Source organism: Pteronotus mesoamericanus, unplaced genomic scaffold, assembly GCF_021234165.1.
Source record: "Pteronotus mesoamericanus isolate MK-2021 breed Mesoamerican mustached bat unplaced genomic scaffold, CSHL_Meso_final scaffold_232, whole genome shotgun sequence".
Classification (NCBI taxonomy): domain Eukaryota; kingdom Metazoa; phylum Chordata; class Mammalia; order Chiroptera; family Mormoopidae; genus Pteronotus; species Pteronotus mesoamericanus.
Window position 1 is genome coordinate 25,045,870 of NW_026555311.1, and position 15,993 is coordinate 25,061,862.

Consider the following 15,993-nt stretch of genomic DNA (forward strand, 5'->3'; position numbering starts at 1 on the left):
GTTCCATGCAACGTAGGAGCAGGAAAGCTCTGCCCCAGTGGACAAAACTACTCAGTCCCACAGTCTGACCCACAGCAGACTCTAGCCCCAGAATGCTGCCATCTTAGATGGTCTCCTGGAGGGGACACGGTACCTCAGGAGCCGGAGGTTCATGGGGCTCATTCTCCTCGCTGTCACTTGAGCTGCTCTCGCTCTCCGAGTCCGAGGAGCTGTCTGAGTCACTGGTGCTCTCTGACTCTGCACCACTGGAATGTGCTGAGGCCGCTGCTTCTGGAAGCGACTGCGGAGCGCTACAAAGCAACCAAGAGAGATCATCTGAAGATATAACGCAAGGTGGATTTTTTTCCCTCTTTTTTTATTTCTTTGCTGACTTTTCTGCTACTCAAAAGAAGAGTCTCAATATTACTAAACAGTACTAAATTACTGTGTTATCCAGTGTACCGAAAAGCCAATCATGGCTCAAAAATCACCAAAAAAACCCCAACCAACCAAACAAAAAACACCTTAAAATAGCTCACCTGACAACTCTATAAAAGAGAAGCCTATAGAATTTTGCTGCTGAAAACATTTCAAACTATACTAATTCCACTTAGATGCTGGGTGCTTTCTATTAGGGGTTAGTAAACCATGGCCTGGGCTGGCTGCCTGTTTTTCTAAATAAAGTTTAACTGGAACACACCCAGACCTATTATTTCATGTATTATCTATGTCTGTTATTATACTGCTAAAGCAAAGTTGACTGGCCTCAGCATATACTGTATGGCCCACAAAGCCTAAAATATTTACTTTCTGACCCTTTAAGTTTGCTGACCCCTGCTATATAAGACCTAAACAAGTTAATTTATGAAAGAATAGCAAATACATTAAAATCCATCCCCCATATGAGAATCTATATGAGAACTGTATGATAGCCAAAGACTAATGAATACGAATGGTGTTCCTTCGTAAAGTGACTTCAAAGGCAAGCCAGTCACGCTCTTGGGCAGAATTATAATATAGGCCATTCTTTACAAGTGGCTTAGGATGATCCACAAATATCAGCTGAAGTAGAGATTAACCACTCCAAGTTTTCAAAACAGGACAATAACTCTAGGTCAGTGAGAAAACACTGCTGGGCATATACAGAATTTCAAACCATATCTGAAAACCTTGCCTTCGATGGAATTAGCTAAATCAGTAAATCAATTCCTATGCTCTTGAAAGCCTCGAACTCTATGTAAAATATTAAACTTATTAAATAACATTATATTAGAATAAGTAGATTTTAGAAATATAACAAATGAAACTATTAGTTGAGGTCATTTTAAAACACACACACTATACTATGACATAATTTCCTCATATAAATGCTGCCTCAAGTTTGTGATCATTTTCACACTGGTAGCTAAAGAGCTTAAGCTAGTGATGATCAGAATGAGGTACACTTTCAGTGTTATTCCTGCCTTTGATTTATCCCCACTTTGTTTTTTCCATTCTCTTTTCCCCCACTTTTAAATTAGGTTAGTTTGTCGTATTTAATGAGTCATTATAAGCCACTAGAAATTTCTGACTAAAATGGAATACAAATAAATGAGCAGAGTTTATGAATCCATAAGACCTTTTACAATTACATGAGCTCCCTCCACATTACCTCTAACATCACATATATGCAACAAAGGTCTTTATTGTTGAGCCTGTCTCAGGGTGGATGACCACATCTCAAGGGAGTCAAACGACGACAGTGCAATTTAACTCTACATTGTCCACGAGGGCAGGCAGTGGCATATTAAATCATTAAATTCAGAGGTAGTTTAGATAGTTCCCATTTCCAAAAATTAAAAGATGTTTTCTAAAATATGCCTAAGCTGTTTACTAAATGAAAACAGTGCCATATTTCATCACACTAAAATGTACTGCCAGTCAATTTACAAAGCAACTAAAACAATTAGAAAATTTACATGACTCAAAAAACAGGCACTATGGAAAATACAGCTTTACAATTTTTGAAAATAGAGCAAATCTGTCACTTTCATAGAAACACTGGGCTCCTCAGCATAACTTTTCAAATGCTGGTTACATAATATTGACGAAAGTGATTTAGGCTTGTTTTAAAGTCTCAAAAATTTTAACCACCCAACATGATGATTTAGGTGAGTGCAGGGGGCTCTGTCTCTTTTAGAGAGTTAACCACCTCTCTAAGGCTCACTGAGTTCTTCAAAATATTAAACAGGTACTTTCTTTTAACTGTGATCTTCCACTGCCTTCCTCATGAAGAAGTTATCAAAGTACTATATAAGGCTGTAGTTTTCCTCCCATTTTGTAGAAAAATGCAAATGTTTTGTACACAGGAGAAAGCCACACACAGTACCTTGGCGGTGCAGATGCAGAAGGAGGCTTCTCTGGGGTCTAGGCATTCACAGTAAGGGGAAGAAGGACCAGGAAAAGAACAAAAAACAGGTTAGGATAAGCAGTACAGAAATGTTAGACAGATTTAAAAGGATTCCCAGTGTTAGAGGATGTACAAAACTTACTTGTTCGATCTCACTGTCCTCACTGTCACTGAGCTGAAGGTCATCTTCAAGCATGCTAAAATGGGCAGGGACACAGACACTGCAGAATTTAGAATAATTCCTAATAACTTCTTTTAACATATAAATAGAAAATATGCTTAATGGTTTAAAAAAAAAAGGATGGGACAGATGGGGACTTCCAGTCAAAATGGCGGCACAGGTAACACATATCGCCTTCATACATAATCATATCACAATTACAACTAAATTATGGAACAACCATTATGCAGAACCGTCAAAAATTGAATTGAATGTTAAGTCTGACAATTATGGAATTAAAGAAAAAACATCCATCCACACTGAGCCACAGAGCTAGCAGATAAGTGCCATTATCTGAGACTCCATCAACCTGGCTAACACTGTTTGTCCCACCCTAGAGACCCCCGAGACTCCATTCCACCCAACTTACATGCCACCCAAGCTGTTAACAGAGACTTCTCTATATGAAAGGCTAGTCTTGGCTCAAGCTTCGTTATCTTCCTGAATCCCCCGCCTCAAGGCAACGATAGCCAGCCTCAGTGAGCCCCCAGTCCCCATACCTCTTGCTAAGGGGCCCCAGGCCCAGCCCTAGCAGTAACCAGCCTAGATTCACAGCTTCACTTTGCCTGGAAACCTCCAAGTCCAGCATAAGTAGCAGCCCTCTCAGATTGCTTTATACCCCAGGCAGGGTAACCCTGGGGCAAAACACATTGGAAGCTGATATTGGCCTCCACTATCCAGGAAACCCCAGAGCCTGCACACCCAGTGCACAGCTGCAGTCCACCCTGCCCTTGCACAGCTCATCCTCCACAAAGGCCGGAGGTCGGTGGTCAGTGGTCACAGCCAGTCACTGCAACTGATCGACCTGGGAAAATCCCTCCCATTCACCTGGCAACAGCAACCAAGGCTCAACTACAAGAGGAGGGTGTTCTCAGCCCACACGAAGCGTGCACCTTGAGTACACAGCTTGGGTGATACAGGAGGCTGTGCCACTGGACCCTACAGAACACCTACTACATTAGGCCATGCTACCAACACAGGGAATCCCAGAAGCTCTACCTAACACAGAGAAACAAACACAGGGAGGTGGTGGAAATGAGGAGACAAAGAAGCATGGCCCAAATCAAAGAGCAAATCAAAATGTCAGAAAAAGGACTAACGGGATGGAGATAAGCAGTCTATCAGACTCAGGGGTCAAAACACTGGTTATAAGGATGCTCGAGGAACTTGGTGAGGACCTCCGCAGCGTAAAAAAGATCCAGTCAGAAACAAAGGATACACTAATTAAAATAAATAACAATTTACAGGGAAAGAACAGTAGACTTGATGAGGCTGAGAAATCACTGATTTGTAGCAGAAGGAAGCAAGAAAACAACCTATCAGAAAACAAGAAGAAAAAAGAAGTCAAAAAAATGGAGACAGTATAGCAGAAGCAGCCTCTGGGACACCTTCACGCTTCCCAACATCCACATCATAGGGGTGCCGGAGGAGGAGAGAAAGAGCAAGAAATTGGAACCTTGTTTGAAGAAATAATGAAAGAAAACCTCCCTAATCTGATGAAGGAAAAAGACATGCAAGTCCATGAAGCACAGAGTCCCAAACAAGACGGCTGCAAAGAGGCCCTCTCCAAGACATGTCATAATTACAATACCAAAGCTTAAAGATAAAGAGAAAATCTTAAAAGCAGCAAGAGAAAAGAAGTTAGTTACCTACAGAGGAGTCCCTGTAAGATGGTCAGCTGATTTCTCAAAAGAAACTTTGCAGGCTAGGAGGGGTTGGCAAAGTCATGAAAAGCAGGGACCTATAGCCAAGATTGCTCTACCCAGCAAAGCTATCCTTTAGAATAGAAAGTCAGATAATAGCTTCCCAGACAAGAAAAAACTGAAGGAATTCATCACCAAACCTTTATTATATGAAATGTTAAAGGGATTTAAGAAAAAGATCAAAACAATGAATGATAAAATGGCAATAAACACATATCAACAATTTAATCTAAAAAACAAACTAAGCAAAGAAGAAGAACAGAGACAGAATCATGGATACAGAGAGGATTTTGATGGTTGTTAAGACGGGAGGGGGTGTGAAGGAATGAATGAAGAGGTGAGGGGATTAAAAAGTACAAATAGGTAGTTACAGAATAGCCATGGGGATGTAAAATACAGCATAGGAAATGGAGTAGCCAAAGATTTATACACATGACCCATGGTCATGAACAATGGTGGGGAGATTGCCCAAGGGAGTGGGCGTTGCTGGGTAGAGAGACGCAAAGGGGGAAAATTTGGGACTCTAATAGCATAATCAATAAAATATAATTTAAAAAAATACAGACGCTCAGTGCCGTCCAAAGATGGATGGGACATGTGTAGGATTTATTTATTCATCCAATGCTTTATTCATGGAAATGTATGTTTGTCAATTATGACACAGAAACTAGTTCAGTCCAAAGCTCCTTATTATCTTAAAACTGAATCTTTCACATATCTGAGCATTAAAGGCAGAACCACTACAATATAGGGATTTGTTGCCAGCCCTAAGACTAAAATTCCCAGATCTGCCTGCTGGGAAGATAGGTAGGTAAGTAGACAGGAAGGGAGGGAGGGAAAAGAAACACTCAAATTATTTCCTTTTATATTCTCCAACAACTAGAATTAGTGATTAACCATCGAATGAGTTAGCAAATGAATGAATATCTAACAAGGCTTAGAACAGTGCCAGACACTTAAAAAGTGCTATATATGAATTAAATATATACACAGTGTCAAGGCAATAGTCACTAAAGAGTGCACTTACCCTACATTTCTGTCCAAAGGACATTATTACTATTTAACTTCATTTTTCATACATACAAAAATAGTCTCTCTTGTCTGCTTGAACACTGATCAGTGGAAAGAGTAGTAATACAAATAATATCATTGTCTAGAAAATGGTTAACCTTATAGGCATCGTTCTGGTGAAGATAAAAACTCAGTCACTTCCTCAAAGTTATATTAATATTCATCTCTAGACAATGTGGTTTATGATGACCCTCAATATTAAAAGTGAATATTTCTCAATCTGTACATGAACTCAAATCTTAGCCCCTTTCTTATCTCTTCCCTTTTACCTTCTTCCATGGACATGCTGAATATCTAAGGAATAAATTAGTAAATGCTCCTTCCACTTCCCCCAAAATTTATAAGCATGACTATTTGAGGAAATGCTATTAAGTGAATGTGAAAAAAACAAGTCTGCGTGAGTATTACTGATGCTCCATTTTATATTAGAGGTTATACATATGGAGGTAACCTCCAAATTATATTAGAGGTTACAATCTTTCAGTATTTCTAAAAATACCTCTTCGGTTATCTCACCAACAATTTTTACTGCAAACCCACTACCTGCCACTGAAACAAACAGGCATCATTATTTTGGGAATCCTTGGTAAAATCACTATATTTTCTAATGAAAACAAATAAGACTTGGCTCTGTCACAATGACTGCCTACACTCAATGTTGTAACTCTGCCAAGGAAGTATTTTCACCAACAAATGTATTAAAAAACATCCTGTGTAAGTTTCTCAAAAACATGAAAACTGTTAGCTTGTAAATATACATTTCACTTAACATTTATCTAAAGAAAGCTAAGTTCCTATTTTAGCAAGGCTAGAAAACACAGCCTTCAGATGTAGGACTTGGCAGAAATCACAGAAAAGCTTGGCTGGGACACACACAAGCAAAAGATAAAAGATATATCTTTGGAATAAATGTAAGGGAAAAAAATCTCACAGTGTATTCAATATTAACCAACAAAAACAAAACCGCAGTAAATGAATCTCTATGTTTCTTTAGTCATTGGGTTTGTTTTGTATAAAACTGATTTGCCTTAATTTTCTGAAACATCAATGGCCATGTACTTAAACCATGCTTCCCACTGGAAGCAGAGGACTAAATACCCTGTAAGTTCTTTGCCAGCTATTGAATGCCTAGCTTCCATGAATATATTCTCCTAAGGTCAATCAGAAAGTATGCAAGATACGTTGAGTAAACCAGAAAGTGTAAGTCCTGACTTTTAGTTCTACTTGCAGTTAAGGAATAAAAAGGACCATAAAAAAAATGCTGTTCCAGATTCTAAAACTTTCCTCTTCAGAACATTAGGTGCACGATGACAAAACAAGCCTCCAGGTACGAAACTTATTCAGGACCTAAGTGTTGAGGGACAGTGACCCAGTGACAGGAGATTGCTAAAGGCATCTCCAAAGACGACACTCAGTCAAAAAGCAATGATAAACCACTAAGGTCAAACAAAATCTATTCATTACATGGATGTACTAAGCATTTCATTTAATCAAAATTCATAAGTATAATTTATCTGACATGAGATCTGGCACACAGAGCATGTTGTGTCTGACCACTCAGCCAAGGTAACCACAGAGTATTCCAGAAACCACAGTTTATATCACCAGGGATGAGTAGCTTAATATAAACCAGCATGCTCGTACTCGGGGGGAAGGAAGGCATTTTCTAAAGTTTTTGATAAGAAACAAGTATTGCATCTCTAGTAAGAAAAAAGGTTACTTACAAAACCATAACTAAAAATTAATCACAAATGCCACTATAATTTTTTTAAAAAAGAATCTATATAGTTGGGGCAAATGTAACCCAATGACAGATAAAGATTTCATTTTTAGGGATAAGAAAAACATTTTAAAAGACTCAGCTGCTAAAGCCCCTACCTGTCCCATAAACAGTTACATCTGGGGCTGAAACATTAGCATATCATACGATAGTATACTTCACATATTATATGTGAAAGAACTGGTCACTGAATGTGAAGAACGACAAAATTAACTACAGCACATTGGGTCAGCATCTTTATACCCACCAAAAGAGAATCAAGTATCTTAGACCTAGTCCCATTCTTACCAAGAAAATCTGGGTCAAGAGAACCTAAGGCCCAAGTGACGCTCTCAACTGTAAGGTTTCCTGAGACAGGATCAAGTCATTTGTACCTTCTTAATTTCTATATCTAGAACTTAGCAGGTACCCTAAACAGCTGGCTGAAGGAAGAGCACCCCTTTGGCTGAGAAAGGAATAGTGCCACACAGCTGCATCTACTCTGTGATCAGAAATTCACACGCACTCCCTTTACTCACAACCCTGTGGGTAGGGTCTGATCATCTCCTCAGGTTCCAAGGATGAGGCAACAGCACAGAACCGCCACCTAACTTGCCTAAGATCATGAGGTTGGTACATGCTCGAGCCAGGATGCAGAGGCCATTCCATCTGGTTTCATCCCCTTGCTCTGGCCAACATAGGACCCAATGGCTAGAAAGTCAAACTGATACAATGAAATTTAAACTCCAGTACCCACAGATAGAAGACGTTAATTTAAAAGAAAATAATTATCAGTAAAAAGAGAAAGGACAAATAAAATAACTATCTTGTTGGAATAAAATAAACTTACTATTTTTCCTTTACAAAAGTCAATGAAGTTTAAATATTACATACTTTTTAAACTGGCCAATTAGCTCATTTCACTTTCAAATGCTAAGATAAAGCAATTATTTCAAGGCATATGGCACCATATGGCCTACCCTGGCACTGTTCTAGAGGCCAAATGCTCAGGTAAAGTAACTCTTTGAACTACCATGTAGGTCTGACCACATTTTATACTACTGGTTTAGTAAACTTTTTACTTAGAGGTTACAAACAATTCTCAAGCCCCTTTGTATAAAATGCATTCTTCTGGCAGCTGTTCTGTAAAGCTCAGAGCCAAGTACAGGTTCCGGCATGCACACTCCAGTGACTCAGAGTCCAATTGTTACTGTGTGAAGACGCGCAAGACAAGAAGCCTTTATTCCCTTTCTATTCCTCAGTACTGGTCTTGCCCAAGATTTCACTGCCAATATTTGGAACATCTCAATCCCAAACCCAAAAGTATTTAAATACAATGATTTTTTGGCTTAACGTTTCCTATCATCAGGCCATACATTTTATTTGGGAAAGAACAAGCAAAAACAAGCTCACAGCAATTAGTAAGTCACAGTCCTGGTAATAGGTGTGCTTAACTGGTAAGTAAAATAAAGCTTTTTAGATACCACTAATGAGTGTATAAGAGTGTATATGAGTGCATAATCTTGCACAATCTCACAAACTTAAAATTGATTTGGGGACAGAACAGGCAATGGATTGCAGGGAACGAGAAAGAGGTTGGGTGCCAAAGCAGACATGTAACTCCCAAAATTTTAAATTCAATCAGGCTTTGATTCTTTTTTTGATAAAGGGCAGAAACAAGGACTACAAATGCTTTGTACAGGATGATAAAGGCTACAAATTATGAAGAGGACTCACCTACAATAAATAAAAATAAAAAGGCAGATCTTACGCAGTTGTGACACAACATATAAAGGGATCTCTCCAAATGATGAGAACAGTTGGCAGGCAGGATTCAAACTCATGGAGAGATTGTTAATGAGAGATTATGGACTAACAAGAGAGAGGAGAAAATGTCTCAGTACATGATTTAATATAGTAATTGGGCTTATTGTTGATAAGGTAAAAACTATTGCCTGAGGCTTAACAAATTATTTAAACTCCATGGATGAAGTGAAGAATATCTGAGGTCAAATAAGGATGAGAAAAATCATGAGCGTGTAAGTCAGGGAAAATCTGAAGTTAAAAAAAACAAGATTAAATCAGTAACTATGACAAATAATATACTAGTGCAAATGTGACATACTAGACAACTTGAATCAAAATCTAGAAAAATCACTGCTGAAAATAATGTTTTGTTTTTAGTTTTTATATTTATTAATATTGCTTATAGGTTAGTTAATTCAGTTTAACAGTTTTCCTTCCACATCTATTTTGGGTACTTACTATTACATGCCAGGCCCTACTCTAGACTCTATGAACACAACCCTAAGCAGACAAAAGTCCCTGCTCTTGAGGCTCTTACTGTCAAGAGCAGCAATTTTCAACCAGTGCGCTGCAAGAATTTTTAAAACATGCAATACCTGACTACTTAGGGGCACTGACCTCTTTTCCCTTAGATTGTCAAATAAAAAAAAAATAACAACAGCCAACACAATAATAACCATCTGGTATGAATGAATCAAAATTATACCTTTTTATTTTGTCAGATAGATAAAAAATGTATTTTTTGCATGGGGTAGAATTTTATTTAGTTTATGTGTGCCGTGAGATGAAAGAGCTTGAAAATAGCTGGTCTAGAGAAGAGATAAACAAAAAAGATAGCCTTTCTAAGTGGGTAAGAAGCCCACAGAGGGGAACAAAAATATAAAAGAGAGAGGATAGGTGTGGGTGGCTCTTCTCCATGGGGTAGTTGGGGAAGTCGGTGTTGATAAGCAGATGACATCCAAGGAGAAACCTGAAAGGAGGATGAATTAGGGAGGCAGTAATCAAGACAATGAGGGGGGACAGAAAACAGCAATGAGACCAATGTGGCCAGAATGGAAAATGGACTTGTGTATGGAGGGAGGGAGGGTAGTAGGGGAAGAGGCAGAGGTGTGGGTTATGAATGGCCTTGGAGGCCTTTGCAGGGAGAGGGCGGGCAGGGGAGAGTAAAAGGAGGGAGAGGGAGAAGGAGGAGATGGAGGGAAGGGGAGAGAGGGGGGAGAGACAGAGAGAGAATATGAATATGAATATGAACTCTTGGAAGTAAACCACACCTTGCTAGTTTAACAGCCTAGCATCCCAGAGTGGATGTGGGTGAGATGCACAAACTAATTTAGGTCTAACAGTCTTAGAAACTTAAAACATATTTTATCAATCTTTCAACCTATGTTTAAATTAGTCTAGGGTCACTTACGTAGTAAATTAGCAGTTATGATTAAAAGTGAGACTTAAGTGGACCCTTAGGGGCTCCTTAAAAACCAATTTTACATATGCAAATGAACTACTTCAAAGTAGTCACCTCCAGTAAGAATTATTTCCTGCTGTCTTCAAGTGCCTAAGAGCTTACAGCATAAATTATCAAGCCCCTTCACAGGTAGCAAGCATTCTTTGCCTCCCTCTCACCATTCAGGCTCCAGATCAAATGTCACCTCCTCTGAGAGACCTCTCCTGACCTCCCACCCAGAAGCGTCACTACCACCCAAGGAAACTCCTCCCCCAAGCCTGTTTCTATCACATCACCTAGCTTGTATTACATGCCACCCTCATTTAGTTACAAGTCGCAGAAGACGAGAATTTTGTCTTTTGTCTAAATGGCCACTGTTTTCCGAAGTACCTAAAGCAGCACTAGGTACACAGCCTGTGTTCGATACTTAGCACTGAATGGATAATGGCAATTTCTGAAAATATCTCCAAGTTACCTGGAGCCAAGCAAGCCCAAAGAATAATTTAATAGTTGGACTCAAAGGTATGTTTAAAAATGATGACAACAATCTTTCTTTTGTAGAACACAAACAGGCTCATTTATTTAACACTTAGTTATTATACAACACAATTAACTCTTCCATCTTATTTGACCTTTGGCTAAGGCCAACTATGAGAGCAGACATTATCCTAAAGGGGTACTCCTGAAGTAGTATAAGCCATAGCCGCATCATCTGAGAAAGTACAGCTCCAAAGTGAATACTTTGGAGAGGATGCTCTATCCAGCACCTTAGTAGTATTTTTATAATTATTTAAAATATGCTGCTTTCATAGCCTCATCAGAGTATCCCTTCAATATTACTCAAGTTCCAAGCATGGAATATTGTCTAGCAAAGCTGAAAGTTCAACAGTTAAGCTGACGATTCCAAGAGACTATAATAATTCTGCCATGAGCTGGTCACAGCACAGTGCAGGTGGGGAAAAAGAGATGATTCTAATTTCGGAGTTGCAGTATTTTCTAAATATTGGTTTAGTGTGCCCTAGTGACTATAATTCTGAAATAAGCAGATTTTAAAAAAAACAAACATTGCACAGAATGATTCTTTTTGTTTGCTTTCATTCAAGAACAGAAATTCTTCAATAATCTTACAAATTTCATTGCTTAATAGCATGATTAACATTAGTTCACTTAAAAAAAAAATCTAAACGCCTTTTTTCTTTTATTTTGACACCTCCACCTTTTCTCCAGAAAACAAACAAAACACTTCCTAATATATCTAGGTTACTAACATAGTTATGAACACCAATAATCCTGGATCCCCAATCATTTGATCAGATAAGTTGGAAGTGAGAACAGTGCCTGCTTTCCCAGTGACGCCTGAGAGTGGGCACGGAGAGTCAGTGAGAACGGGATGTCCCCGTACGTTCTGTGGTGCTGCCGGCTTAATGCAGACCTACCCGTGTATAACTAACTGATCAGCACAAACATTCGTTCTTTGTTGATAGGAGCGGGGGGGGGGGGGGGGGGGGGGGGGGTAATGATCTCAGTGACGAGTAATTTATAAGCTTTGCACATTAGGGTGACTTCTACCACTTCTTCCATAATATTTATTAGTAAACAGCACTCTAAGAGGTGTCATTAAAATAAATGATCCAGGTAAAACACTCCCACGTAATATAAGCTAACATTTAAAGATAAGACAGAAAGAAGCACCTTGAGAAGGAGAACTATAAATAATTTCCTTAGGCTAAATATTTAAATGAACTGGCCTAAGTAGGCCACTTCTTCAGATTTAATTCTAGGACATACGATGATTTTACATTACAATCAACTGAAAGAATGGGGCTTCCTTTGCCAAGATACTTAAAAACCAATAAAGTTTTGAGTAAAAGTTGAAACTCAGGCTCATTTAAAAAGTATCAGACTCTGCCCAGCCTTTATTGACTTTGTACCATTTCTTCTCATTAAACTTCTGGGATGATCCCAGTCCCAGCCTTTATATTCAGATATTTTCCAAAGCTTTCCATGTAAGCAAATACAAACTGCAAATTGCTATAATGGTTAATTTCTGACTCTTAGTCTAAATAAGTACTGATGATTTCTGACACAGAGACAAGAAAAATAAAGGAGGGTACTTTCTAGTAAGAGCTTGGCAATTTTGGGGTAAGGGTTGGGAAGGAAAAAGAAAGTTAGCAACAATAATGCCTACGACTGCTGTATAGTCTCATAAATATTAACCAATTATCTCTTTTGAGAGACTGACCAAAGAATTGATACACATAAATTGTATCTGGCTGCACAGAAAGGGAACTGGCTACAATTATATAAAGGACATAATAACTATATTAAAAAAAAAAAAAAAAAAGGAAACACTCTATACTTTGCCCTGAGAACTCAGCAGATCTAAACCCTGGAGGAGGACTCCAAAGCCAGGACCCCTCGCAGCAGGAGTGTCCAACCTGCAGCCCGCGGGCCCCACGCAGCCCAGGACGGCTGTGAAAGCGGCCCAATACAAAATTGTAAATTTACTTAAAACCCTGAGATTCTTTTTGTGATTACGTGTCACAATGTAGTTAATGTGCGGCCCCAGACAACTCTTCTTCTAGTGTGGCCCAGAGACACCAAAAGGTTGGATACCGCTGCTAAAGCAACATTCCCTCCCCTAAACTTAGGGGCAAGCAGCACTGACGTCCCAGCTAACCACGTACTTGAAGAGCCCAACAGAAGGAATTCCTCACTTGAGAACTAATTAGAGCTTCAACTACAGAAAGTAAAAGCAGTAACTCTGCATGTATTTTTTTCACACATACATCCTTCTACCACCTGGTTAACCAGCCCCCTCCTTAAAATTCTGAACAGATATAAGTTAATACAGATTCTCCACAGCTTATTTCCTAGTGCTAGGCCTTTCTGTTTTCCTTCTCACACATTATTCCACTTTTCTAAGGATTCCCAAGTACTGGTAACTCTGAAAGGAAAAGCATTATGACCTGGATTTAAAAAAAAAAAAAAAAAGTAAAAATAACTCTGTAAGTCACATTTTTCCCTGACATTCAAAGTGCATTATATCTCCTTGGCACTGTACGTGCCTCTCTACCAGTTAAGTGCATGTCAAAGAACCCAAATGCTGACACTAGATCAAATTAACCTGTGAGCACTAAGAGACTTAATATACTAAGTCCAAAACGACGACTGCACTTTACAAATTAATTGGAACACTGATTTCATCCGGTCTCCGTAAGTGTGGTTCCTTAATCATGAAGATACGTTTCATCTGGACACGTACCACTACCACCAACCTCACCGCCCCCCACAGCCCCCTTACCTACCCAGGTTCAGTATCACTCTCTCCTGGACCACTCGCCCTTTCCTCTTCGCCTCCACTAGGCCCTACCTACATCCCTTCCCTAAATCAATTAGGAACATAACACAATTATTTTCTAGCTTATTTTATATATAGCAAATTAATAGTTTTTGTAAAGAAAACACTACATATGTCACAAGATATAAGTATATCTGTTAGAAACCCAGGCACCTCTGATTTCAGCAGTTTAACTCATTTATCAGAACTACCCATTTCTCTGAGTAGCAAAATTGTCATAGAAAATGATCTAAGGCCTGAACAACTACGTAAGCCTGAAATCTGATGGAAACCCTTATGGGAAGGTGCAACTTTGACACTCTGGATCTGAAGCTACTTCTCTGGCCTAGATCAGATCTCACAGCCTCTCTTCCCCTACTCACAGGCCCCCACACACAGCTGCTTCCTGCTGGTGCTGCTGCCTCCTCCCATTCGCCTCCATGGAGAGCTCCTCCTCCTACTCTTATTGCCAAGTGCGAGGCAAGCTCTTCAATTCCCCCTTCCTCACTACCCCCAAGGACACTGACCAGGGCCTTTTATAGTCTAAAGGGCTCTACCGACCACTATAAAAAGTACAAGGTGTAAAACCCTGGGGAAGTTACAGAGCTTTTACAGAATTATTACAATTGTGGTGCTTGGAGATGTGGTTCTGTTCTCTACCAGCTATCAACTGGCTAAACAAACCTCCTCCTTCTTCAGATATAATTAATCTAAGCAGATGACTCTGGACCTTCAGAATCTGAGAGCCAGTAAAATTATTTAAGAAAAGAGAAAGAAAGAAAAAGGGAAAGTATAACTGACACATGGTTTAATATTTTTCTAGTAAAGGATAATAAAAAGAGTAAAAACTCACCTTCTGCCATGCCCGTACCACAAATAAGATAGATTTTTATCACACATACACACACACAAATCCATCACTTAAACTATAATTAATTTACCTTTAAAAAAATCCTATATTGTTCTTGTTTTCTTACTTTGTTATGGAGAAATGAAAACCGACTGCATTCAGGGAACAGTGGTGCAGGAGACCAGGGATTTAACTTGGTCCCACATTCAGCCATGGTGAGAAGACAAAATTACCTCTACCTCATCGATACTGTTTTAAAAATATTCAATCCACAGCAATCCCCTCTTCCCAAATACATGGAATAAATATTATTCCTAGAAAAGAGAAGAAAGCTGGAGCTTGAACCTAAAACCCTCTCGGACTATAACTCCATGTTAGTAAACTGTTCAGATACTAAAGGAGGGAAAGGCATTCTTTTCGAGTCCCTGAACATCACTTCTAGGTGTGTGAAAAGAACTATTAGTTCAATACCATCAAGAAGTGACAAATTGGGTCAAAAGCTGATTTAAAAATCTTTATTATACAGTTAAAACTGTTCCAAAAACCCAAACTATATCTGGACTTACTTGGCCTTAATAAAGAACAGCTGGGCAATAGGACTCATTCTTTAAAACTAGGCCAAAAGGGGGCAGAATATCTTAAATTGTGCACATCCCCCAAAATTTGTCTGCAAAAGTCAAAGCTACTTAAAACTAAAATTTATAAAGCTGAAATATTCTATTTTCCTCAGTAAATATGTAAATAGCAGTTCAAATGCCTTTCTTTTCAGAAAACCCCTTAGCAAACTCTCCTATGGTGCCTAAACCTTCAACAGAACTTAATCGAAATACAAATGTGGGTCATCTCTTCCCTCTGCAGTGCAGCAGGATATTATGAAAGCCATTACTTGAAAGAAAAAAAAAAAAAATCCAAGCAAGAGGTTTACGTGGGAAATTACAATGTATTATAAACTTTTAATAAACAAAAGCATTTTACTCACGATGATCCCTGCTGAGAATTAGGATGGGTTTTTGAAGCTGTGTCATATTGTTCTGTGAGGGGAGGGAAAAGTGGTTAGAGCAGCACAATGACATATATTCATGAGATTTTTAGTTACAAATTCCCTTTTTTGCTGTCTCCCCTTACCTTTTCATCTGAACACTTAGTATATTTTACATTCTGTCAGCCAGAGTGCTAAACTCTGCACTTGGTATAATCTCACCAGTATTTACATTACTTCTAGAGAGAGGGCTTGCTAAGAATTCAAAACCCTTAACAGAACAAAAACACTCTGAAAAGCACTGCTTGCAGCAGGCCCTGCCACACTGCTGGTGACTTCCTGTGCACAGGAGACTTTCCTTCCTTGATGTCAGCTGGTGGGAGCTCCAATGGAAGCACCATGACAGGGGTGCTCTCCCTGCCCCTCACCTGGTTTGATCTCTCATATCAATCGGTG

General features: G+C 39.1%; 1 protein-coding gene across 1 annotated transcript in view; it reads right to left on the minus strand.

Moving 5' to 3' along the window:
- AFF1 (ALF transcription elongation factor 1) overlaps positions 1-15,993 on the minus strand; it is a 202,367-nt gene that overhangs the window by 26,357 nt on the left and 160,017 nt on the right. Inside the window, exons 8-11 of the mRNA XM_054591768.1 lie at positions 15,538-15,589; positions 2,511-2,565; positions 2,348-2,385; positions 134-290 (exon numbers count right to left, since the gene is read on the minus strand). Of these exons, the coding sequence (XP_054447743.1) occupies positions 134-290; positions 2,348-2,385; positions 2,511-2,565; positions 15,538-15,589 (302 nt within the window). The remainder of the gene's footprint in view (positions 1-133; positions 291-2,347; positions 2,386-2,510; positions 2,566-15,537; positions 15,590-15,993) is intronic.